The sequence below is a fragment of the Varroa destructor genome, unplaced genomic scaffold, assembly GCF_002443255.2.
Source record: "Varroa destructor unplaced genomic scaffold, Vdes_3.0 BEIS01000003.1, whole genome shotgun sequence".
In the NCBI taxonomy this organism is placed as follows: Eukaryota; Metazoa; Arthropoda; class Arachnida; order Mesostigmata; family Varroidae; genus Varroa; species Varroa destructor.
This window is the reverse complement of record NW_019211456.1, coordinates 44390247-44415457: the sequence shown is the minus strand read 5'-3', so window position 1 is coordinate 44415457 and position 25211 is coordinate 44390247. Positions and strand designations below refer to the sequence as shown.

Below are 25211 nucleotides of genomic sequence, written 5' to 3'. Positions count from 1 at the left end.
TATATAGCCTCATAATGACTTATTTATTTTATTTTACGTAACAGCTGTAAATCGTAGTGCCTAACTTGCACACGCGCAGCGAAGATTTCGTACGCCAGTGTATAGAGTATAACAGAATAGAAAGGGAAGAGTACAAGTTGTGGCATTGCGACGTATGAACGTGACCCCGACATGGAATTTTTTGGAACGGAAAATTTTGTGATGTTACTTATTCTATAATAAATATGTAATGCATTTGTACGTATTATATATACTTAGGGAGAGAATCTAGTGGTGAACAATTAACGATTATTATAGTATTATCTGACTATAGAGTAAATGATATGACACTGATCCACTAGCGACATGACTATGTGTTAGTAACTGCAATAATAAAATGATCTAAGTAATAATCTGAACTGAAGAACAGGTATTTTTCATTTTTCTAGAAGAATTTGAAGCGAAAAATGTATATGAAAGGTAATCTTATGTCTCCCTATATGTTGCCCATAACGGAACGGTATAGTGGCGCAATGGAGTGATATTAAGCCGAAAGAAATAAAAAACCTAATATTTCCCTATTTCAACTATTCCAGTTTGATAATTAGCTGCGTTCTAGCGTGTGCTATCAAAACGCTGGCGAATCTGATTAACTCGGGTATAAACATTCTATCTCCAGGTGTACTTGTAAAGTTTCTCTTACGATGACCTCTTAAGCGAATGCCCCCGTATTGTTAAAGTCTAATAAAAACGTTTCGACCGCAGCGCCATATTCGTTTCTAACCTGAACTTTGTCAATAAAAATCCCATCGTCTAGCCTAGAGCGAAAACAAAGGACAAGACGAGAAATATATAGCGTACGACTGTTACTAATTTCGTGCATCGAAATAGGGCAATAATAAACTGTATTAAAAACACTTTTTTCAATAACGCTTTTATTCGTACAAGTTATGCATCGACATGAACTATGTGTCATTGGCGGGACTTTAAGCAGCGACTCCTGCTTATATGAGAATATACATTATTTGTACAAACCATCCTATATTATATCAAATATTCCTCTTTGCGTGCCTAAACAGGCAGGATCAGGAACGTACGGTGAAGTCGGTTGGCGTCCTGCTCACCAGCAATAGCGTAGCTGAATGCAGTAACTATCGGTACAAATCACTGTTTACACTTCAATTTCAAGCACTATGTTTGTCCATTGGAAGCATGCTCTCTCAATGACGCTTTTCAGTTGCACGCGTGTACGACGTTATACTGAATGCACTTTATACTCTGCATCATAGCGAATTATAGCGCCGTTTGTTCTGTGCGTCTCCTTATGGCTGCTATCGTTTTACAGCTAGCTTTACTGCTTGAAAAGTCAGACGTCACCATTGTCTGAGGTGAAGGTTATTAAGATAAGCTATACAAGCTCACCAGAATAATTTAGTAATGGTACTATATCTGAACCCAATCAGAGACTTGCCAGTCCATCGTAGCTAGGTGTCGGCCTCATCCACAGCTCGTCGAGGTCCGGCCGGGGCGGGGTCACGAATTTGTAGTTCCGAAACTTCCAGAACTCACACCGATTGCCGATTCCCTCGCGGATCGCAGTGTGGCGTCCATTTAGATGAACATAGGGCCGGGTTGCCCCATTGAACTGCGGCCACTTCTTGCCGAAGATGTTTGGGAGATGCCTGCCCGTTGAGCATAAATAACGACATTGAGAATGACATTTGCGATATCCGTAGACTATTACCGTAGTAAACAAATCTAACCATGTACGTATACACCTTACTGAAATTGAACATAATAGTTGAAAAATATGATTTCAAGCAGACAATTCTATAGTTACCCTGTCTTGGCGAAGTACGACCATGTATGCATCATAAATAGTGTGAATATGCGTTCCTCCCGTGTGACGTTGAACTCCGGTGTATTTAAGTTCGTCCCAAAAATAAATGGTATTTCATCGAAGTGAGCTACACCTTGCCACTGTTCATTCCACGAATATCCAGGCCGATATCCGAATTCGTAGAAATATACGTTATTGTTACGACTTGCAAAGTCCGCTGCAAACCTAACAAGGGGACAGACAAATCCGAAATCACCGAGAGAATGTCCAGCTCTTCGAAGGAATTCAGCATTGCTTTCGTTCGGATCCGCACTCACGTACTGCTCGGCAATTTCTTGTGGCAATCGCTGTCGTATTAAACGGAAAAGAAAACTAAGGTAAACCTTAAGGCCCCGCTTCGTGATTGTCTCCGGATTGGCGAAATCCAAAACAGATGAAAGGTAATATTGTATAAAGAGAGAGCCTTCATCCATTGTAGCTCCCACTAGAAGGTCCATATCGTTAACGTTGCCCTCCCTGCAACAGTACAGAGGTGAAACGTGAACGATGTACCAGTGGCCGAATAAAGACAGAAGAAATAATAACATATTATTGTAAAGTCTGCATAAATAAGCGGCTGGCACCATAGACATGTGACAAACAGCGACTGAATCAGTAATTACACCAGAAACTTCAACTACCCTATTTATAGTCTCTGCTATTGTGCTTATCTAATGATTCCAAACAGGAAATGTAAACACGAGGTCTGCTGACGCACAACCATCCTGTTGTGCGTCAGTAGACCGAAATCCGAATTTTCTGTCGGTTGAAATCTCTTGTACGATGGAAAAGCAGTGTTTGTAATTCTAGTGATTAGCGAAAGTGAACGTACTTGTTTTTTTTTACTTGTGTTTGACGTGTTATCAGCGACTAGAAAATACCGATCGTAAATGTATGAGTCGTACGTTATCTTGGTACAATTTTCGTTATAGAAGTAAATTGGCATTAACGGACCCTATAAATTCGATCTAGGATACCTAATCGCATCTGGCAAGTCCTGTGGTACAAGATCATCTCCAGGCCATGGCACGTATGTGGTTTTAACACGATCATTGAAGTACTCGAGCGACGTCAGAATTTCGGACGTGTTCTTGGACAGCATACACTCAACGACCATCTTCATGTCTTTGCCAGAGGCGAAATCTTCGCTCGTGGCGCATCCGAGAGCCCCCGCAGCAGCCTCAAACTGTTGTCGGGCCTCATTAGGGTTATCGGTAATTTTATAATAGGGGGCCCCACTCTGAATTATAGCGCGCTTGAACAGACCCTTTGATAGAGGTGATACAAGATGAAAGCCTAAAGAGATTCCGCCCGCGCTATGTCCAAATATAGTGATGGACTCTGGGTCTCCATTGAAGTGCTGGATATTTTCTTTAATCCACCTAAAACATAAATACGCATTGTTTGTTATTTAAGTCATGGTTTGAAACGAAAACTGACTCAATTTCTATAATGAGCCCTATCGAGTAATAGCTTGCTTTTGCAAATTGCGTAGTAAAGGTATCGCACCTGAAAGCGAGATGTTGGTCCCATAAACCTTGATTACCAGGTATCTCGGGTATGCGTGCGTTCATAAACCCAAAAGGCCCGAGACGATAGTTGACGGTAACTATAATGACATCGGTAAGTGCTGCCAATATTGCACCATTGTAGAATCGGTAATTGGTACTTCCAAAAAAGAAGGCACCTCCGTAAAGGAACACCATCACCGTTTTAGGACGGCTATCGCCCGTATTGTCTAAGCAAATAAACCAATCAAGTAGAACTGAGTTAAATCAACTTGTGGTTTTTGTTCCCGTTACTTATTAATAATATTAACTAATCAAGTTTATTTTAAACATATGGCCTATAAACTAGCCTCTTTATTGTGTCTGTTTGAATTTTTTTCATTATTCAGAAATTACGGAGGCATTTGGTGATGGCAACAAACTAAAGAGGTAAATGAAGAATACGCTGAGTTTTGACTGTGATTTGCTTCTAAAGTAACAGTTAAATTTGGGGTACAGAGTACATATACACAGGCTGTGAGTAATCAAGCGAAAGCGAAACAAGTTACCCTGTTTTTCATGTAATCGAAGTTATAAGACAAACTTTTTCAAGTTAATACTAACTTGTTAATGGAGCCCAGATGTTAAGGTAAAGGCAATCTTCACTACGTTCGTCCTGGGTGAAATTGAAGACGCGATTGACGACGACATCGGGCTGTACACATGATGGCGGAAAGAACATGGCTTTCAATTCTCTCATCCATGGTTTAACAGGAAGTGGCTTGCGGAATCGTAGAGGTCCTACGCAGGACGATACAACAATGTAGGCAATATATGTGTACTAATTTGTTAAACTCTTATATGCCGATGTTGCTCAAAAGGATTAGCTTTTCTTCCGGTAACAGTGTTAGCAGTTCTTATCAGTTAATGCGAGGCTTATTATGTTAACGTCTGTTTACGTATCCAAAATGCCTAAAGAGCTCATCACCTCTATCTACTGCCTGCAGCACACTGGAAAGGTTGCATAATTTTCCTGAAACTAACGAATCGCTTTGCTTTCGCGACGGTGTTCTAAAGAGTCCATTTTCGTTTATGACCCTGTCGGTCATTTTCAAATTAATCTGTGAAACAAACAACCTTTGTTTTTATCCCATTCGTATGCCAAATACACGAGTCTGTTCAACCGAACTACTATGACACATTTCGAGTCAGGACTTTCGTAAAAGATATGGGGTATTTGGGGGGTAACGCGGTTGAACCTCTGCGGCTCGTTAGGGCCGTCTCCTCTGAAAAAGAAAACTGAGCACGTGTTAAGATTTTCAAAGCATTTAAAAAGGACACGATTGTTTTATGATAGTTTTTGGTCAATTAACAACGTTAGCTTATCTCTGATCAAAAATAAAGGCTAGAATTTTAATTTGATTTCGCCGATGTTCACGCTCATAATGGATAAGCATAAAGTATTATGGAGTGACTTTGTATATTCTGACTACGAACCGGACTAGTATCGGTAGAATATCGACGGTTTAAATATAATATTGTATTTCCCGCAGAACACCACTTATATGATACGTTTTTCGCCATAAAGCAATGATCGATTGGTCTTTCCGATGCTGATCTATAGTGTTTTAAAAATACACTAAACAAATGGATAGGTAAACTGAACAACGTTTTCATTATGACTCTCAGGCCGGCAAGGGTAGGACGTTGAGTCAGTCTCCTAATCCTAAGAGTTGACGATTTTGAACTATCTGTTGAGGTACACATAACCAAGCTAGATTGATCCAGGTAATATTGATAAGCAGTATTCTCATTTTTTTCTGTCACTATACGGTAGTTGATCTACGGGCCTTGAAAACTGCTTGAAATCTTGTTGTTTATGCAGGAGAGAAGTCATTTGTTCGGTATTATAACTAACGGTGAATATGACATAAAGCGCTTTAACAAATACCTATTTTTTTCAACAGGCTATAAAGAAGTCTGTAGTACTCTTCCAGCTCTATCTAATTGTGTTATTGATCAACTTGCTCAACTCAGATGAGTCAAAAATTTTTTGAGGCTAAAAAAAAGGTTTGTCGTCTAAGTGCAAATCGATAACATTTTATACTTGTTAAGGATAATAGCAAACCCTATACCTTAACGCTGGCTCAATCCGAGCTATTGGACGAATTTCCATACAAGATTGTATAAAACTGGGCGATAGGAATTTTTTCATTAAAAAATGCTTCCAACGACAAACAAACTGCAAAGCATTTTATCTAATACTAAACGATAGTTACGGACGTAAAATTCGAACCTAAGGTAACAAGAATAATTGTAGCCCCTTCGGCGAACTTGATAGAAACTGTTGATGATTTTATGCAAACTTAAGATGCGAAGCTGAGATATGTGTTTAGCATGCGCACGCTGCCCTTACGTTGGCCTAAATATCGTAGGCCAGTTTGCACGGTGGTTTTTTGATGACCCCCCTTTCAGAATGATTAATTACCGTTTGGAAACATTTGTCGTTTCGTTATGCCTTGGCAATTGGTGGCGACTAACTTGGCGAGTAATACTGCGTTGTATTCGTAGACAATATGCTTGAGTCACTTACCTAGCGGTGGTTGGGCAAACGGCACGCCAAGAAACGCGTTCACGTGCCTACCGAATTTCTCTTCTCGAAATCCTCGAATTTTTCCTGATCGCGTCTTGACTAAAGGATCATACCTTTTAACAACATACACATCCGCCGTACATGACGTTAAGAGCATCATAAGCACACATGAAAGCAGCGTACCGTGAGCAAACAGCTGCATGATTCGGGTGCCGTGCTCTTGGACCGATTCGTTCAGCCAGAGATGAAAGTTTCAATGGATTTATTTCCCTTATGAAGACCACGTTCCACTCACGAAAGTACCTGCGCTGGATGAAAGCGACAACGATATACCATACGTAAAGAACGAATGAATCTGCTTGAATTTCTCTGTGCCCACGTCGGGTGGATCAATGTGGGGACCTTTGCGTGTGTTACTGCTAGGTACTTTTGCTGCTTGCTACACAGGATGTAGCGAAGCGCGGACGAACTCTCCCTTTCCGCACGCGCGGTCACGGTCGATACAGAAGACTTTAACACCGAAATAATAGCAGTAGTCATAATAATCCTGTTCATAAGCGGTACTGCCCCATCTGATAGACTCGAAGCGCTCCCCCAAAAAAGTCGACATCCACGCACGCAGATATGCGCAACGGTAAACAAAAATATCGGTCCTGAATAAACATATACGAATAGGCGTAGACACGAAGAAACCAAAATAATTTTGCATTTTGGGGAACGTTCAATAAGGAAGCAGATGGTTTTTGTATGACTAGATGACAGTAGCACATCCAAAAACGATCGGAAATCCTAATTAATGCAAGTTTTGTGCGTATAAAGCTAATTATATCACAACAAGAACATCATGCGAAATAGTAAATAGATGTAAGAGCTACAGTGGTTCAAGAAAATGACTATACGCCAGTTATTGATAGTTCCAGCTCATCTGAAGCGTGGGGCAGTACAAAACGCAGAGATATATCTCCTCAATTGAGGCCACAGCAAGACGAGCAGGGAACGAGCAGGGAACAGTTATTCGATTAGACACAAATGCAGAAACAAAACTAGCGACCGCAGGATTGAAAAAGCGGTAAACATCGACGTTACCCAGCACAACTTAATGGAAAGCAAAGGGAATAGATGCAAAGCAAACTCCACGGTAAAAGCGCTGATAGAGGAAGGAGTACCTCGGACTTTCATGACGATGTTGATAGTTTTGCCGTTGTCGGATGTCACGAAGCCTTGTCACTCCTGCGCTGCCCGACGTCAGTGCCGTTGCCGGTTAAAAGAGCGAACGTGCTAACGATGTCGGAGGCCAATTTCAGGGCATCTTCATGTTTCTTTCAACAATTTACTGCTACACAAAGGTAAGAATGTTCTTCCCTAAGGTAAACGAGCTTCTTCCTGGATGAGCGGAAAGAACAGATATATTCGGAAGAAGATGATACCTAACGAGCGATAAGCCAACGCGTTGTCTAGTCCTATGCGCATTACTACCGTGATGAACGATTGTACCATTGTTTATATTTCGAATAATAATTCTATTAAAAAAAAACGTGCAACTGGATTCGCCGTGTCGACCCAAAGCGTCGGCACGAAGTGGTGTGTCTATTTCTAAATAAATAACATATTTCATAAAAGAATAGAAGCATGACATCGTGCATGTGAAGACGTTGCATCCTGAGCATATATTCAAGAATACATAACTAGCAATATATAATAAATGACAGTATAGTTCCTGTACAACTGGAGGGCAATTAGATTAGAATTTCTAGCCTCTGTAAAGATTCTAATAGTTGCTAAATGATGCATGAAAGATAAATGCTTGAACATTTCCAATTTTTGATAGAACAAAACATAAAAATTGTACTTTAAGTAGTGTCTCAGATCGTCGGATGACTAAATAAAGTACTCAAAACTCAGTGTCTAACGACAGCGTGGCAACCAAACGAAACGAATGATACCTCGAATGATTGGGGAATTTAATTAATATAGATTAAGGAAATTAATTAATGGCATCAGTACAGTTCTCTGGCTAAAGTAAGTACACGAAATCGACTTAATATTAAAGGGAATTTTATAGATAGCGTTCTTTTTATTTGAAACGTATTTAAATATGCTATAACTCAATTTTGGCTCGAAATCTTTTACAACTAACACAAACACTAATGTCTCATTGAATTGATACTATTTACCAGTTAATTTTTCATTACTCCTAAGTTACTTGAGAATTTATAATATTTTAATAGTCATTTATAAGAGGTGTTCAACATAGAATTACATGCTGCAACAAGCTAGCGTTGCGGATTATTGTTATCTATTATTCCAAAAGGACTGTCTAATCGAGGACTGTATTTGTTTTAATAAGCAATCCTTTGCATTTTCTATGGCGTTTATTCATCGTGTCACTAGCTGTACGCTATGTCTACGATAGTTTATATTGCCTCAATTTTTTACAGAAAAATTGAATATCACAAATAAGTATATCTAAAAAATAGTATTTCGATCTCGACCTCGATATTGTTTTTAAGCACTGCCTCAGCCGCTTGATGTGTACCTGCATCAACCATTGGTTCGTAATCAAGAAGTTGTAAAGTAAATTTTACGAATGCGTGACGATATAAAAATGCTGTAGTTGACCAGGTTTGGTAGATAAAGATGGCAACGTCTGTCAGAAGCATGCCACCTTACTAAGCTTCGAATAACGCTTGACCCCCCCTACCAATACGAACCTTACATATTAAAGTTACCATGTGTTTGGTAAGCGTTGCAAGTTATTCATTGTGTTGAGTCTAGGTGGTCTCGGTCGCCGACAATTGAACAAGCGTTACAGCACGCTAGCGATAAGCCAGATATTTGTTCTGTTTTTTATTCTACGGAACGTATATATATGTGCTACAGAATATATACGCGAGCAACGGCACCTAGCAGCGTTCGGAATACGTGTTTTTGCGGAGACTATCTTTTGTGTCGTTGCTTGTACTTCACTCGAGCTGTTCGATGACCACTTTCCTCTAACAGGCCCCTGGCAAAATGCCTATAGTCGCGCAGCGACATTGTCACTGCTTTTTCCTAAATGCCCCGAAACTACGCTTTTGCTGTTATTTCCTGTGCCGTTCGGTAACAATGCACAAGTATTGTTATGGTGTTTAAATTCCGCATATACCCCCCCGCTAGCTACTGACCTATACACGTCCACTTTGTTTACATCCATTTCTGTCTACACTTTCACTATAGAGGTCACAAGTATCGCATGATCTACATGTACTACCGGTCCGGCCATAGAATCGAACAGCGCACTCATCATCTTGCGTTAACATGAACCAACATCATCAACTGTGACGGCATTTTAGCGCAACATAATATAAAGCAGCCGAACTAAGAAACGAATTGTATTGGACCTTGACCTTGCCCATTTGAAGGCAACGCAGACTTTATGCTGAAAACAGCTCAACGGCATTCGCCTCTTTCTTTCTCGCTTTAACGGTGAACGAGCAAAGGCCGTCTCTTTCCGAAGCACTCATCACCGGAACGTAGAAGAGCTACTTGAACATTAAGGCTTATTCGCACATAACAGCAAATTGAAAAGACCGCTTAGAAAATGACGTCCAGAAAGCATAATTCATTTTCCCGAAAAGCGCCAAAATCTTGCCAGTCCAGTGCAAAAACAAAGTATTTACAGCGAATGCGAGATATTGAATTTAGTGTCATTATAAATGCGTAAATAGTAAAGCGTTAAGCCTGAACTCGAGATAAGGGATCGGTCGTTGTTCTTAACGGCGACGGGTGCGCTCATTTCATTATATTAATTACTGAAGTAAACACTATTTATCGATTACTTCATCTCTATTGGAAGTTTTTGACGAAAATGACGTAAGACCCCGAACAGCTCTCTATCTTTGAGTTGACTTCTAGACACAGAATGCATAGCTTCGTTGCCTTTGATATAAACGTTACCATTTTAGTAATGTGTAGAGTAATGCCCTGGGTAAGTATGCTATAAACAGTTTGTACTATTCGATAATACCACTGAAATGATAAGCGAGCGTAACCGACAGCCTCTGATAAATTGAAAACAAAAAATATATTAAAAAAAATAAAAATTGTTACTTGAACGAAGCCTATCAAAGCGATATGGCTTGCTTTCGAGTTGTCAGAAGGGAATCGTTACATGCGACATACACTTGCTGTTTGGAAAAAATTTCCTTTATCTCAAATAAAATCTCATGTACACGTGTATTTTTCCCAGAAATCAGGTACATTTCGAGAGCGATTGTCTTCATCACCTCATAGCAAATAGACTTCGTCGAGAAATAGTTTACGGGCACAACTGTACGGACAGCTGTGAGTTTTCGATTCATTTGTCAATGCTTTTGAGGTATTGTCAACTTACCCGTCTTGATGCCACCAAAATATAGGTGCAATAACCAAAAGTAACGTCAAATCGCGCGCCCATCGTATGCTTGATATACGATTTAACTCCGTGTTTTTTTTGTCTTTTTTCCAGCTGATCAATGGAAAAAGCACCGTTCGGCATCTGTCAAGCTTTTTTCAACACATCTAAATTATTTGACAATTTTTTCTGCTTTCATATCAATTATCAAGCTAGCAAAAAAAAAAAAAAAAAAAAATAATAATAATAATAGTGACAAAAGCGACATCGTAAGCACGGATTTGAACTAGCATATTTGAATTGTCTTTGACTTTAAAACCACTGTTGTTCATAAATCCTATATAACACCACATAATTTCTTATTACCATCATGGGCGAAAAGACTATATCCTATTCCTATATAGATAATAATATCTAGACCTTGATGACAGACCGCGTGTTATCACATGCCACCATTTGCTCGGTATGTTCTGCCTGACTCTATCTCTTCCACGACGCAGACATCGGAAATCGAAGCAAATGGTAATCATTATGTTAACTGAAAGGGTAAGTCGCGATATCTGAAAGCTGGTAAAATAATAGCGGTTCGTACCTGCATTCCTAGCTACCACACGCAGCAAACAGGGTCGTGCCGCGTCACAAAGGCAGTCGCCCATCAGTGAAAACGCTTTGTTACCTTCAAGTCTCCCGTACCCACTTATGATCGCGCGATCGTTCCTCTGTAGAACAGCGCAGAGAAAAGTGATATCCATTCAACGAGTGATTTGACTAGGGCCAGGAAAGATCACTCATTCTCGTCATTACTTCTACTTTCGTTATTCAGCATTGTCAAGACGTTTTCATAGAAAGCAAACGTCTCTGTTACGTAAATACGTGCTATCACGTTGTCCTATTGTGGTTTCGATTCGAACGTGGGCGTAAACATCTTTGGCAAGGAGACAGCAAAAGAACGCGTAAAAAATGTTGGTCTATTTCGCTTTATTTATATTGCGCGTGATAGTGTATTGGTTTTTATAGATAGGATTTTAATAATAATTGATGATCGGTCAACACTTTTATAGAAAGTGATTGATCTTGCGATCAAATAAATTCGATAAATATTGATAAACTGTAATTACGATCAATCAGTTTAAGCAATTCAAACAAATGTGATTATCACCTTTGAGATACATTTCAGGAAATGAAAAAGAAAGCTTTTTTTTTTCGCTTCACCACATATGCTCTTGTTGGGGGGCATATTACGCACCATGGAGCAAATTGCGATTCAACATATAGTAGCTCTGGAGGCGCACAGCTCGGCTTGATGGAGACCATAGTAATAAGGAGCGTGCTTTGCCATAAGGCGGTGTTAATGGACTTCTAATTGATTAATAGGAACTTGTTTCTGTTCACTCTGCTAGCTGACCTTATGGCTCACCGCAGGCAGCTGACAACTTGCATATACTGTTTGGCCTTTTGACTACAATGATATATATTCCTTTATATTCGATTCATCGTCGCAATAAATGGTAAAGTACAGGTGACTTCTTGTGGGTGCGATTGGCCCGACTCGGTGACCGTACGCGTAGACAGGGCTAGGAAAGAACATGACCGCGAAGGATATAAAACGAAAAAGATCTCGTTTACGAAAATGCCTCAACTTTACAAAAAATCGTTTTACAGCATGACGAACGTTAACTCTAATAAAGAGCAGAGAGGAATAGTTATTAGTGAATACTGTATTGATGGAAGAAAAGAAAATATGTTTCTCTATACACGAATGGGTCTAAATTGCAGACGAAAGATTATGCGCCATTTTCCAGTATCGCACGCGTACAAGGAGCAAACAGAAGCTGTCGCCGCTGCATTCAGGAGCAACCCCAGCCAGTGGATATAAACAGTGGACCTGAAAATATCGATGTATTGTATGCATCGCTTATACACGGTCCCGTCAAAACGCAATGAAATTAGCGTATTCTAAGGAAATCTTTTGAACTGATCAATTGTTCAGCTGTCCAATTGATCAACTGAGACAATTGTTTCTCGCAGCTCATACAAACATAAGAAACTATCAGTCCTATTACTAATAATAATTATATCACTCGTTACCACCACACGTGATAAATTCTTGTGGAGAAGCCGATACCTAAAAGCGAGAATCCTGTTTAGCACAATATAATGAGCTTGTTGGATTAGCTTCTATAAACTGCAGCACGTAAACTTGAATAATAATTAGTAAGTCTATAATACGTATTTTGATGAGCCGAAGCAGCTAAGTAATACCCTACTATGTGGAATATTTAATTCAACTAAAAATATAAAGAGATATTATAATTTTCAGTTAGTTTAAGCATTTCGAATGTCCGCCGCGGGCCTGCCAAGCATAATACATTACCGCACGCCTAAAGGAGTCTCTAATAAAAGGATGTTGGCGCCTTTAATGTAGCCTAAGCTATTTAAGTTCAACTAAGTTAATTTTTAATAAATTAAGCGTAGGCATTCCACAAGTATAAGTGGAAGCTGTCATGTCGAAACTCAGAAGATTTCCGTTAATTGTTCCACCTTCTACAGGTTAGGGTATATTTTAACGAGAAAACCCAGGAAGGATAGAGTCGGTGACAGACAACAGCTATCGCTAGTATAGAATATAAATTAAAAGAAATTAATCGAACAGATTACGAGGCAGTACTGAGATAACTTTGAAGCGACATCGTATGTCGGTATTTCGAGCACACTAATAGTTGACTGGATAAATTTTACGTTATATACGACTTTCACCTCAACAAGGCATAACTTTGTGCCGCACTACTGAAAATAAGGCGGAACGCGACCTCCAGAAAGTGGGCGCGTCACCGAGAGAGCTGACGACTATGCTCGTAAACAGATGGCTTTAGCTACATATTTGTAATTGCGCGCGCTTAGCGGTGAGTCATGCGTTACCCTTTCGTCAATATGACGTTTTGTCTGATTGATCTAATGATCACCTGCTTTTTTTAAGCGACTTTTTGAAGCTCCACTCTGATTTTGATGTTTTTTTTTTTTCACAAAACGATATCGGTGGCCTTTGCTTTACAAAATATTGTTCCAAAAACAAGCCTAAATTATTGAAGGAAAGATAAATTTACAAAAGTAATTTTTATTCTATAACTGACATGTGTAATATGTTTGCATAAATCCGTTGCCTCGTGTGCTTATGACACGTTTGTTCTCTTCCTGATATTTAAACACTTTGAACGCTATAGATCGAATGAGAAGTGCGCCGTAAAGAATTGTTTATTACGATATTTTCGGAGCTTTGAGGTAGGTTTAACAGTGGAAAATAATTATCTAAAAGTACGCTTATTTCAACATGGGCCGGTAACATGAAACGCTCCATTTCAATGGTTTACGTCAGCTTCCGTTCTCAAAGTTTTCGACGAAGATGACGAACTAGCTATAGGCTATTATGTATTTTTTTATTCTTATCTATTATGCTGTTTACTGTTCATGTGCCTGTACGTTTGTCATAGAACGGGTCTCTAGGAACGTATAAGCGAGCCTTTTTCACGTATCCATAGAACTGAGCTTATCAAAATGGTGTTCTAAGAATTACACGTGAGGCAGATCTGCGTTCAAAATGTTAGAGCCAGAATACCACGAATGTGATCGACAGGGAAGTCATTACAAATACGTATATTCAATAAAAAAAAAGTTACCGATTTGTGGAAGACCCATGGAAACTTTAATACCAGATAGAAGTGTGAAGATAGTTAATTGCGCGATTGTTCTGCAGACTACTTCGAAAGCTCCATTTAACAGATCGATCACTAAACCTTTGAAGAAGAAAGTGAGTGAAATAACAAAAAAAACGAGACATTTTTTAGCATGTTTTAATTACTTTTGAATATCAATAGTTTAGTTGCTCTCTTCTAAATAGACTACAAGCCGCTGCGTTGAGCCATAACTTTTGTCGCTTTCATCCTTAAGCATTTTTATATTCGGTGGTACTTGCCGTCTAAAGATCGCGTTGTCTGATTTCAGATTTAGCATACTGATGATAAATAATCCCAGTGTAACGCATATTAATATCATACAATCTCTAAACTGCACCACACTACTGCTAGTGAGAAAAAGTCATATTGGAAAATTAACTCTTAGGCATTATTTAGGACAACATCGGAAAAAATGCTAGAAGCACTAGATCAGTCATCAATTTATCTGTTATACTTAACTGATCGGTCTGTGAGACGGGATAGGAACGACTAGAGAAAGCTGACTGAGGTTTAGGTAACCTTAATCCCTTGTACAGCACTTAAAAAGACTACGGTAATTATATTTTTTGTTAGATCGTCGGTAACTGCATATATTTGTCAAATATAAATCAATTTAACGGTAAACTAATTCGCTAAAGGTGATTCCGTGGAAAGAAGAACAGAAGACAGCCCCTGATTTTTTAGCAAAGCTTACACCCTAGCGGGCAAATTTCACCGCGTAAGGTCACAGCTCGCATAATAAACACGAGTCCTTTGTATCGTAATGCTCGGCCTAAAAATTGGTTTGGGACCATTCATAGAAACGCTTTAGGTTCGGTAGCGTTTCTATTATGCAAATCATGTACAACTTATTAACATGGCCTCTGTGCACATTATGCAGGATAAAACATTTAAGAACAATAGAGGTTACCAGCTCAAATACAACAGAAATTCACCTTCGCCATGCAACAATGGGTGCCTAGAATACGTTTTTTTTTCTGAGACGTTATTTTAATGTGGGACCCTCAAATCTACTGATGTTTTTCTATAAAATGAATATCGCAAATAGTGAGCAAAAATAAGCTAGCATCACTACGCCATCGGTTCAGCCTTGTGTTATTGTTTTATTGAAAGAATATTGCCTAGACGTATTTTTAACCTAACATAGTCTAATAGTTGCCTATGGTATTGACGCATCAATAAGTGCACTATTGGCTTCTATATCCTATTTTGTTTTCTGCTATAGCCTCTAGACAGCAAAAGTACGTTCTTGAAGTGTTTGTATATTTTTTGCCATGTATTCACTATACATTATATATTCATATAACTAGCGTTAAACCTGTGGAGGATATGGTCTTACTTAAATATATCCAGTTGTTAATTTTATGTGCACTCCTAGCTATCACTTAAACAAATAACGGATTTTTCAACTAAAAAAAAAGTGGCATTTCATAAAGTTAATTTTTTTCTTCAGAAAAACTTAACTTTTATTTTTCTGTATCGCAAGTGTAATCTGTTTAGCATTTAAAATGTTTTATAATAAGTCTGTTATCGAAAGATTATCTTTACCATTCCTTCCTAGCTTATAGATTAACCCAAATAATTTAAGGGGTCTGTAGATGCCCCTTGAACTGGCTTAAACGTATAGAGGCTGATTGCTGATTGACCTTTTCTGTCTCAATATGAGCCCATATAACGAACGTACAGATAGGCATAGTGTTTAAAAAAAACATTAATCCTTAACGTATACATTAAGATCGTGCACGGAAAATTTCTTCTAAATAATTAGATTAACGAGTATGCAATGTCCTATCGTGTATAAGTGATCACTATCGCGCAACTTTCGTAGAAGCTGGTAACGTATCCGTACGGGTCGTAGTAGAACGAACTATTGATGGCTAACTGGCGATTTGTGCTGAAAGCCTGCCACTTGAAGCCAGTGCTAACGGTAATACCGGAAGCTCGAAGTGTTTATTTAATTAGGTAATAAATTGAACCCTTCGGTACTTATTGCAAAGAAAGCTCACCGTACATTTTGAGTTTGTACACGGAGTAAATCGTACAAATTGATTTTAAAAAAATATCGTTTTAGATTAGAGTGTGCCCTTGGATTATCAAGAATCTGCACGTTTAATGATTTTATGATGTAAATGGTACGTTCATTGTGAATGAATCTAGCTATATGCTGTTTATATATTTAGGCCCTGAAATTCAATTAGAACAAGCTGTTCTTTAGCAAAGAAGAATACCGGCTTTTGGTATACTGAAATGTCAACATCGGTTTTATCCCTATTGTTCATGTTTTGATTACAAACGGCGATAAATTGCTCGTTCCCAGCTAATTCGTTGGTGAACGTGATGATTCAGTGCCGTTCTATTTATCTTCTTGTTGCATATAAAATTGCTTTACTGGTCGGCTGCTGTTGAACGTTGACAACTCGATTAACTGCGCCTAGGAAACATCTCCTGTTGATTGACACAGGAACTACACAGAATACCTTGCAGCCAGGCGTGACACAACGGTTTTTCTACGTAACCCTTGTCCTTCGATGATTTAGCCTGTAATTCTATGCAGAAGTAAACGTTTGCCTTACCGACGGCAGCAGTACCGGTCGCATGGGGTATTTGCGTTTCTCACGTAATCCATCGATGCTATTTTAGTCATCGTATTTGCTACAAGATGAGCGTTATGCTCACGTAATCTATGATCAGTTCCGTTATTCCATATATTCTCTTTGATGTCCATTAGGACTTCTTCTAGACTATAGGTACAGGCATACCTTAACGAAACACGCCTGCTGTGTCGTCTATATTTCAATGAAGTCAACGTTACAACCTGAAGCAAAATGAAGTTGCATATTCTCGATACGTTATTGAACAGCAGTTGCGGTGTCCTATACGGCGTTTTTAGCGGGTGAACTCTCCGCACGGGCAGTTTCGTTTGTTGAACCTCGTACAACATCCACAGTGTCAGTCCGTTAGGATCCTGTTAAAAGGTTATGAGATCGCTGTAGCCGTTCATACTGGAAATTGCGATAGCTCTACAGTTTTGGTAGGATTTCGCCAATTAGCACTAATAAAACCAAACGCTGATGTCTGCCACCGGACAATATACCGAGCAGTTCTAATATATCTTACAAAGTTTCAATCTAATAAGCATGTTGTTGCCAGAACTGAACCACAAAGCACTCCCATTTTTCAGGACGAGGCGATCTTTCAACCGATCAGCTGACAATATCTCTTGTTACTCTATATTTCGCAGAAGTGCTTGCTTCTGATTAAATTTTAGAATCATGTGTTTACTACATTATTTATTTTATGTGGATTTGCTGGGCAACTGGTACAATCGATAACACACAACAAGTATGGAAAGGAGAATACTTTAAAAGATTTTTTTTAAATACAGCTGCTCTAGAAAAGTGTTTGAAAATATGTTTGTTTTTTTTGTTACATTCTTCCAAGAATCACACATATGTATATATCGCACGTCAGGTGCGCGTTGGTCTTACGAAGCTTTCCGACATTCTAGCACAGTGGTTGAAATAACGGTTGAAATAAATTGGACTCTTACATGCAGATCTACTGGAACTTGAAACGAATTAGCCTTTGAATTAGATGGGCTACAATGATAATCTTTTTAGTATGTGTTAGGGATACTCTTCCCTATTTTTTACGCACTCTAGTGGCTTCTGGACAGCTACAAAGCTAATGTTCGCGTTCATATATGTAAATCTTTATCTATGGCTTCTCGAAGTTGGTTTGTTAAGGTATGGAAAGCCTCGTAATCACGCCAGCTTACGTCAAGAGAATAAGCGTATTGAATGAACGTTGGATATTTCTCTGCTTAGTCTAGAAACTGTTTAAGGCATGATTATGAGGTGCGGTATTGTCATCAAGTAACGGGACTGCACACTTTCGACTGTTGTGACAATCGTCTATGGAAAAACTCAGACTAGCGACCTGCACTCACTATTTTATTTTCGGCGATCATCGCATAATGCCAGATGCCCCTGATATCCATTGCAAATACTACCATCACCTTACTTTTGAGCCACCGACATAGTCACCGAACTGAATTTCTCTCCATTCCTCCGTTTGGTCCCTATCCGACTAGCGGCAGAAATTGAACCATGTCTCATCTATGGTGCCCATATGCTTCTGTTGGATTATTTGCCCATTAAAGGTCTAAATTGCAAGTTTCACATAAAGTGCACCGGCATATACTTCCAACTGGCCTAAAATCAATTCACGGCAAACCCGTTTTTTTTTTTCTCTGTTTCCGTATTTTCAGTATTCATATTGTAATTCTGGAACACGTTACAACTGAGTTTTGGCTAACAGAGTCCTTAGACTCCACGTGCTGTTTTTGTGAAAAGCCTTCCCGACTGCGGCAATGCGTTTTTGTCATTCGGGTTCTGACATCTGGCCATTTCATTCCTGGCCTTCAACACTCTAATCTCCGTTCTTCTACACACTGTGCTTGCACTTAAGGACTTCTTGCTTCTTCTGTTTTCTTCGACCAATCTTCGATGAATTTTCGCATCGCTGTGGCCTTCGAAGAACAAAACTTAACTTAACGGTTGAGTGTTGATTTTGAAGACTAAAAAACATTATTCTTTCTGAACTCTATAACAGCTTCTTGAGGACAGGAGTATTTACTAGCAATATTTCATCTGATAGCTGCGCGTAGTTCAAAAACTAGTCAGTTTCAAAGCCCGCCACATTCGCCTGTAACAGCCTAATTTTCCTATACAAAAGTATACTTACAAAAATAAAGGATTAAAACAGCTTTATAAAGGATTCCCTTCAATCGATTGATCTCGAGTAAATTTGGGTAACTTTTGAAACACATTTTAGTGAAGAAGGTATACATGGTATATCGCTTTTGTTAACTAGGCTTAGCTCTGAGTCATGCGAAGGACAAATTTAAAGTGTTCAGTACAAGCTGAAGGAAACTTCTAGCCAAATACGTACGCACTTATTATCTGGCAACAAGTATGCCTATGTTTTATTAAAAAAAAATTCTATTTCAGCTCTAACAAAATGCCAGAAACGAAAACATCAAAACGTCGATAAAAAAAAAATGACTATTCGATCAGATAATGTGCTTTTCACTGTTTACCATTGGCGCATGTTGATCTATCTCTATGATAATTATTTTCTTGTGAGTCAGACACGTGCCCTTCTGATTGCCCAATATTTACCATATTTTTTTGTTCATTATGGCATGAAGTCATGACCACTTCAAATACCCTCAGTTGACAGGATAAGCCGTCTACGGAATCGACTGTACCATTAAACACATTTGTACACCAATAACGCAAGCTCATTGATACCTTTTCTTATAACAATGATACATGGCAAATTTCGATAGTGCATTGGAGCTGGCTGACCGCAGTAAGGTACAAGTTCAAGCCACGTCTTGTACGTCGGCTGATGACTGTTTGTTTATGTCCATGATAAAGGCGATTCGTAAAAATATAAGATGAAAACGGACACGAGCCAAACTAATAGGGAGCGTTAGATCTAAACGAAACTGCAGAGGTCAAGTGAATTTATAGATGGCCAGTGCCATAATAATTACAATCGTTTTACCAATAGTGTTATATTTATATTTTACAACCTGTTATTGTCCACGATGAAGGCTTTTACACCAGGTTCACTTTTAGTATGATGAGATCTAAAAATAGAAGTTTGCTGACCGATAGGCCAGAAAAAGTTGCGTTGGAGATCGTAGTTCCATGATTTCGTTCCAGATGTATTTATCCCTGCGTCTATGAACTGCTAAGACAGTACGTTGCAAAATTAGGTATACATATTTATCTCTGCATGCTTTAAGGGTGCGTATAGGGGTATTTTCCCACGTATTTGATACAATGGCTTGCATTATCCCTATGACATAGTAAAAGCCTCAGAGAGCAAGGTATAATTTGGATCCTCTATACAAAAGGTATCATATGGTCGGGCGCATGACTCAACAGGAAACGCGTGACAACTAATGACTTATTCGGGCAATTCCTGAAATTCGACTGAAAAGCAAGCTGTTCCCTTACAAAGAATATCAATTTCTTTTGAAAGAAGGTCGTCGATGCTGTAAAATTTTGGTTTCCCATAACCAACGTTTGGGTTACAAGCGATTGTAAATTCTTCGTTTACTGGCTTGCCGTTAGCAAACGTCGCAATGCGATGCGTTTTAACTGTTTCTCCTTTAAGGTTGTACAGCTCTATGATAATTCGTTTTTTCATTGGCCACGTATTGAATGAAGGTTGGTCGTTGAGCATTTGAATAAATACCCCTAAAAAGATTCGTCCACTGAATGCTCCGATTTGACATACGAACCTAACAGGATATCCAGCGGCCATCCACATGACTCCCGGTGCCGTCTGAATAGTTCCTGTTCGTTTGTGCTCCTCAATTTTCGTCCTCAGCTCTACGCAGAAATATGCTTTTGGCTTGTCGAGCACCATGTCAGGTTCTTTTGGACTATACTGCTCCTTCACCTGTTCATGGCTTGACTTCGAACCAGCCTGGTCAGTATGGAGGTCATCACGAAATTTGTGGTTAACGCCTTCGTCGTTCCACAAGTGTTCTTTGATTTCTACAAGGCTTCCTTCGTGACCACAGATACAGGCTAGCCTTAAACTTTTCAAAAAGGCTTCTGTAAGCTCGCCCCGATCTCCCATGGACTTCTCGTTACATATGACACACCGAAGCTGTAGGCCTTCTGGTGTTTCCCGTGTCACGCAACAACCGTAACAGAATATATGACCGCATAGTGAGACAAGTCTTTTCGGACTAAAGTCTCCACATGCGTCGCAGGGTGTGATAAAGCGGGCTGCACGACCCAACGGCTTTAGCGGTATTCGACCCGGGTTTAATTCGTCTGGCAACTCTCGGAGAAACATCTGCAAAATAGCCATTCGCATATAACCAAGGCATTATTCACTCATTAATAAGTCTACTTTGATTGTAAGAGCACGTCGATTCTATGATGATACTTAAGTTATAACGATGCAGTCATGAGTTCGCTTTTGTCCAGCAATAGTTAGTTCTGTATAATTTCGTCTCGCACTCAACGCAAATGAAGCCTGCTATAAATACAGCAGCGCCATTCAACAGCCAGGTACTCAGCTCTACAGAAAACGAATTCTTTAACGACATCTTTTTCCTAGTTCCCCTGGAAAGGTCCACGCAAAGACCAGAAGAAAGCTACGACAAAACATTTGGCCTTCTAAGGAGACACACCCCCAAGCGAAGGTTGTAACACTGGCCTTGACAGGAGCTGTTCACTCAAATTGTGAAGTACTCTGCAGTGGTACTTACATGCCCTGTCGTACCTTTACATACGTATGCAAGCTTTCATCATTACATTCGAAATGCTGTTGTGAATGGGTGTATCACCGTAAAGCATTGACCCGTTTGCGTGTATACTGCTAGAGCGCTGCTAACCTTTGAAAGCATATCTAGGCGGAACAAATTGATTAGGACGGAGCAATTTTCGAAGCTTTCACCTTAGGTCCAACTTTCAACTTTATTTGCTAGCATGCTATTTAATTGAATAGCTGAATGTTCCATAGATCAAATTATATTGAGGTCAGGGAAGTAGATAAAGCAAACTGTCGTGTAGACACAGCCTGCGACTAACCGCGTGAAAGGTCAGTAGCTCAGACCAACATCTCATATTCGTTTTGGCTAGATAATGGCACATGGGTTAGAGCCATACGGGTACATTACGTCGGTAGTGAGAAGATTTCACGGTCACAGCACTTCCAGTTAACTGGAACTCAATGCTACTAACGAACACAGAAAGGACACGAGCGTTGCAGTGTTGAGCACACATTCTATAAGGGGCTACAGAGAACCTTCACGTGGTTGAAAACGTTGCGGCCTAGACTAATATCGGTACCACCTCGTAGTGATGGAAATCTCGTAACACCTAAACGTGATAAATTGTGCGTTTATTTTTTCAATCACCGGCAGCGAATCTATTTTGCTAAAGATACACTGACAACTATCAGGTGCTGTCAACTGGCTAATTTCATTAGTGGACGATAACGAACTGTTCTTTTCGGCTAAGCAGTCCGAAGGCCTTCACTTAGAGTTGCGGGATGGGATGGGGTGGGCCCCATAAAACACACCAGGCGCAAAATTTATATTGAATAAAAAATTATTTTAAATTACTGATTAAGACAGACCGGATATATTTGAGCGAAGGACGATACTTGCGCGTACAGATGCATCACAACGGACCGATTGGATATCGCTGAGATTATCTTTGACGCAACGTTGATATTTAATTTTAGATACTAGATGGTAAATTTTGGATTGAAGTTTGGTGGTACACCATTAAAATGAAGTGATTCAGGTATGCTCCGAAACGAAATTGTAATGTAATGGTCATTGAAGAGTGGGGTCTACTCAGCTCACAAAATAATGTCAACTTGAATGGGTCATGTTTGGGAGCCCAATAGTTTCTATGCGAGTCTCGTGGGCGGAAATCTTTTCAAAGATCAAGATTGGTGTTTTTTCGCAATTATGCGCTCTTCTGTAGTGAATTTCCTAAGGGTTTTGTAAGGAATTTTACATCTCTATAGATTGCAAAGCTTCTAACCGTTGATGTATGATTTGCCTTTTTATTATGAATTCAGTGATAGAGAAAGCCTATACTGTCAATCACCAGTTGAGGACAACGACGTCAAGGAAAAACTATAGACAAGGTCAGCCATGCATTAGCATACAAGAGTTCCCTTCGTAGACCGTGCAGAAGTTGGCTTATCTGTATTGCCATATTCTTACTCCCATAGTTAAAATATTGTTAAAAACATCAATATATCTTTATTCTTACCTTTACTTATGACACAGTTTGTGTCATTTAGTGGCCCACTCGATGTTTCAATAATTCCTTATACACGATTGCGTCATTGCATTTAATGAACAGTAACACTTAATGGCCGTGTTTGATCATTGTCAATGGCACAGGACAAAATTATATATTCCAAACACGTACATTTCTCACGCGACGGCTTCTATTGGACTTCTCATTGCCGTACACCGTTGTATCGCTTTATGTTCTGGCTGCATAACTGGTTCATAATGCAGAGTATTGTGGAGTGCCTTTTTATCGATACCTTTGTACTGCTAGAGCCGTTCACTGGCCTAAACTTACGACCTGTGTCCTTGTTGTAATTTAGCTTATCTTACCACTTTTCCGACATGTATATCGTTACCTAAACTGTAGATACTCGAAATATCTAATGCATGTTCTTGTTGAATGCGGGCAAATTTTGCTTTTTTGACTTCAATAAGCTTCACACTCGATCATTTGCAAATTCAGCGCTAGTCAAGTAAGCTACCCGTACGGTCGTTCGTTGGGTCTTTCACAGCATAGCTAGTTTGCCTTGTGCTCTACGTGTGATAAAAACACTATCAAATGATCGATGTTTCCACACATTTGCGTGTTGTCCGGCTTCTTTCTACGGACATTCTACCATAATCGGTATGCGTGACGGCTTCCTATTGATTCATCGGTGCGACGCGCGCCGTAGTAATTGACAAGTGCGCAGCGTAACAACAAGTGGAAACGCTCTAGAACAACATGCAATGTATTATACATTAAACTGTAGAAACATCACATATCTTATCCATGCAGATTTGGGAAGAATCGGAACCATTGCATAGAATATTTGCCTTATGTGCAGTAAGTTCATCGACCTTGCGAAGTTTTCGCTATCCACGATCCTTACCTGGCTCACCGACAACGCTGAAGTCTGTGTTGTCCTCTGGCATATTTCTTTCAGGAGTGTCTACGTAAAACATTTCGACTATATCTACCCTACAATTATCCGGCGCAATTATGCATGAAAAAGTGTTCGCTTCTGCGAAGGCCAATCGCTAAACAACGGTTCATCGGGCGCACGCTCCAGGGTAGCAGCTATTCTTGCTCGTTTCGATCCGGTAACAAAACTCAACCAGGCATCGTTCGGTTGACCATTAGTTCCCTGTATCGAACGTGTGTTTCTGTGACCAGTCGTCATTGACATTACGAGGATACAAACATAAACCTTATGGTGATTAAGATCAATATCGACTTTATGGTTAAGGCCAAAATACTAGCTTCATTTTCGCTTTACATCCGAGAAAATGTCGATTCCTCTACGCGGCTGGTGACCTCTATCGCCATTAAGTATATGTTCTGTAAGTCGACTTCATTTGTCTGGGAGAACCGGTCTAGTTCTCTGACGCTCATTACAGATGAAACAGAGATGCAGGGATCCGTTTGAAGTTTCGTTATCGGCCGGAATCCCAGGCCGACAAGCATTCCTCTAGGGCTAAACTTTTTGCAAGTATTGCTTGGGATAGGCCACTTGGCCGCAGTGTCCAGCCCGCACTTGGCCTGGCCTTAACCTTTCTGGTAGATCGCGGGAAAACATAGCATACATGCACGTTAGCTCTTGAAATAATAATTCGCAAATACGATTATCAATGGGGTTAATCAATTAGTCAATGGGGTTTTCCGGCTCATTGATGTAGAACGATAAGGCCTTCCAGATGCGCGTTTTCGGGCAATAGACTAGCCAAGGTAAAGAGTTGTCTGAACAAAAATTCTTGACATCTTATATTACGTTTACGAAGAGCTTACTGTTATCTATTCAGTTTAGATCCCTGTGAAGGGCAGAAGCTGTAAGATCTTTGTGGCTTTTTTGGTGCGCCATAAATTGCGTATCAAGCTATTCAATACTGTGCCAAATGGAAGCGCTCAACCTTGTTATATTTTATCGGTTACCATCTCTGACCACTTATTGGAGAGAAGATGTAGGATTGCTACAGGAAATTCTAGCAATTCCTGTCAAATTCTCAGCAGATTGCTTTGAACATCTAGAATATGGTCATATAAAAAAAGAATAACATTACGTTACGAGGAAACGCTTCCCGTTACAAGGTAGGTGTTAGGCCGGCTTTCTTACCCGACTACTTTAAAGCACTATGAGTTGCTTCTACACATAGGTCAGCGACAGAACTGTCTATGATGCTTTCATTGCAACGAATTTTACCTTCATCTTTGATCTACAAAAACTTTTATCGAAACAGCAAGAAAGTAACATTGGTTCATTGGTCTTTAACAAGTTGCTTCTACACATAGGTCAGCGACAGAACTGTCTATGGTGCTTTCATTGCAACGAATTTTACCTT

At 39.6% G+C, this 25211-nt stretch overlaps 2 protein-coding genes and 1 long non-coding RNA gene across 17 annotated transcripts; 1 reads left to right on the top strand and 2 right to left on the bottom strand.

Moving 5' to 3' along the window:
- Positions 1-887: 887 nt before the first annotated feature.
- Positions 888-23445, bottom strand: LOC111247592 (acetylcholinesterase-1-like). 11 transcript variants are annotated; one of them, XM_086982767.1, is made up of 10 exons: positions 22867-23445; positions 10903-11029; positions 10311-10462; positions 7105-7321; positions 5939-6241; positions 3970-4146; positions 3368-3596; positions 2836-3240; positions 1820-2335; positions 888-1661 (listed from the first exon to the last, which is right to left on the bottom strand). In XM_086982767.1, the coding sequence occupies exons 5-10, from the start codon at positions 6138-6140 to the stop codon at positions 1439-1441; spliced, it is 1752 nt and encodes a 583-aa protein (XP_086838893.1). In that variant the 5' UTR covers positions 6141-6241; positions 7105-7321; positions 10311-10462; positions 10903-11029; positions 22867-23445; the 3' UTR covers positions 888-1438. The 11 variants fall into 11 exon arrangements, with proteins under 11 accessions (XP_086838893.1, XP_022654431.1, XP_086838892.1 ...); XM_022798696.2 differs by lacking the exon at positions 22867-23445 and having other exon boundaries at positions 5939-6246; positions 10903-11260; XM_086982766.1 differs by lacking the exon at positions 22867-23445 and having other exon boundaries at positions 10903-11258.
- LOC147757005 (uncharacterized) lies at positions 13272-18601 on the top strand. Its single transcript, XR_015323176.1, has 2 exons — positions 13272-13589; positions 18312-18601. It is a non-coding gene; the product is annotated as an uncharacterized LOC147757005 (long non-coding RNA).
- On the bottom strand, positions 16274-22552 carry LOC111246765 (uncharacterized). Of its 5 annotated transcripts, none has more exons than XR_015323171.1 (3): positions 18788-19777; positions 17991-18572; positions 16274-17006 (listed from the first exon to the last, which is right to left on the bottom strand). XR_015323171.1 is itself a non-coding variant. In XM_022796922.2 (3 exons), the coding sequence occupies exons 1-3, from the start codon at positions 21727-21729 to the stop codon at positions 16991-16993; spliced, it is 645 nt and encodes a 214-aa protein (XP_022652657.1). In that variant the 5' UTR covers positions 21730-21893; the 3' UTR covers positions 16274-16990. The 5 variants fall into 5 exon arrangements, 4 of the variants coding, with proteins under 4 accessions (XP_022652657.1, XP_022652654.1, XP_022652652.1 ...); XM_022796922.2 differs by lacking the exons at positions 17991-18572; positions 18788-19777 and adding exons at positions 20361-20926; positions 21667-21893; XM_022796919.2 differs by lacking the exons at positions 16274-17006; positions 17991-18572; positions 18788-19777 and adding exons at positions 19794-20926; positions 22449-22552.
- Positions 23446-25211: the final 1766 nt, after the last annotated feature.

Excerpts from the sequence above, each read along its gene's own strand:
- LOC111247592 (XM_086982767.1), bottom strand. The coding sequence starts at position 6,140 with ATGCAGCTGTTTGCTCACGGTACGCTGCTTTCATGTGTGCTTATGATG. Across the intron at positions 3,597-3,969 it reads CATCTGGGCTCCATTAACAA|ACAATACGGGCGATAGCCGT; the intron begins GTTAGTATTAAC and ends TTATTTGCTTAG. Across the intron at positions 1,662-1,819 it reads TCGTACTTCGCCAAGACAGG|GCATCTCCCAAACATCTTCG; the intron begins GTAACTATAGAA and ends CTCAACGGGCAG.
- LOC111246765 (XM_022796916.2), bottom strand. The coding sequence starts at position 21,729 with ATGTGCCATTATCTAGCCAAAACGAATATGAGATGTTGGTCTGAGCTA. Across the intron at positions 20,927-21,666 it reads AGCTACTGACCTTTCACGCG|ATGTTTCTCCGAGAGTTGCC; the intron begins GTTAGTCGCAGG and ends GCTATTTTGCAG.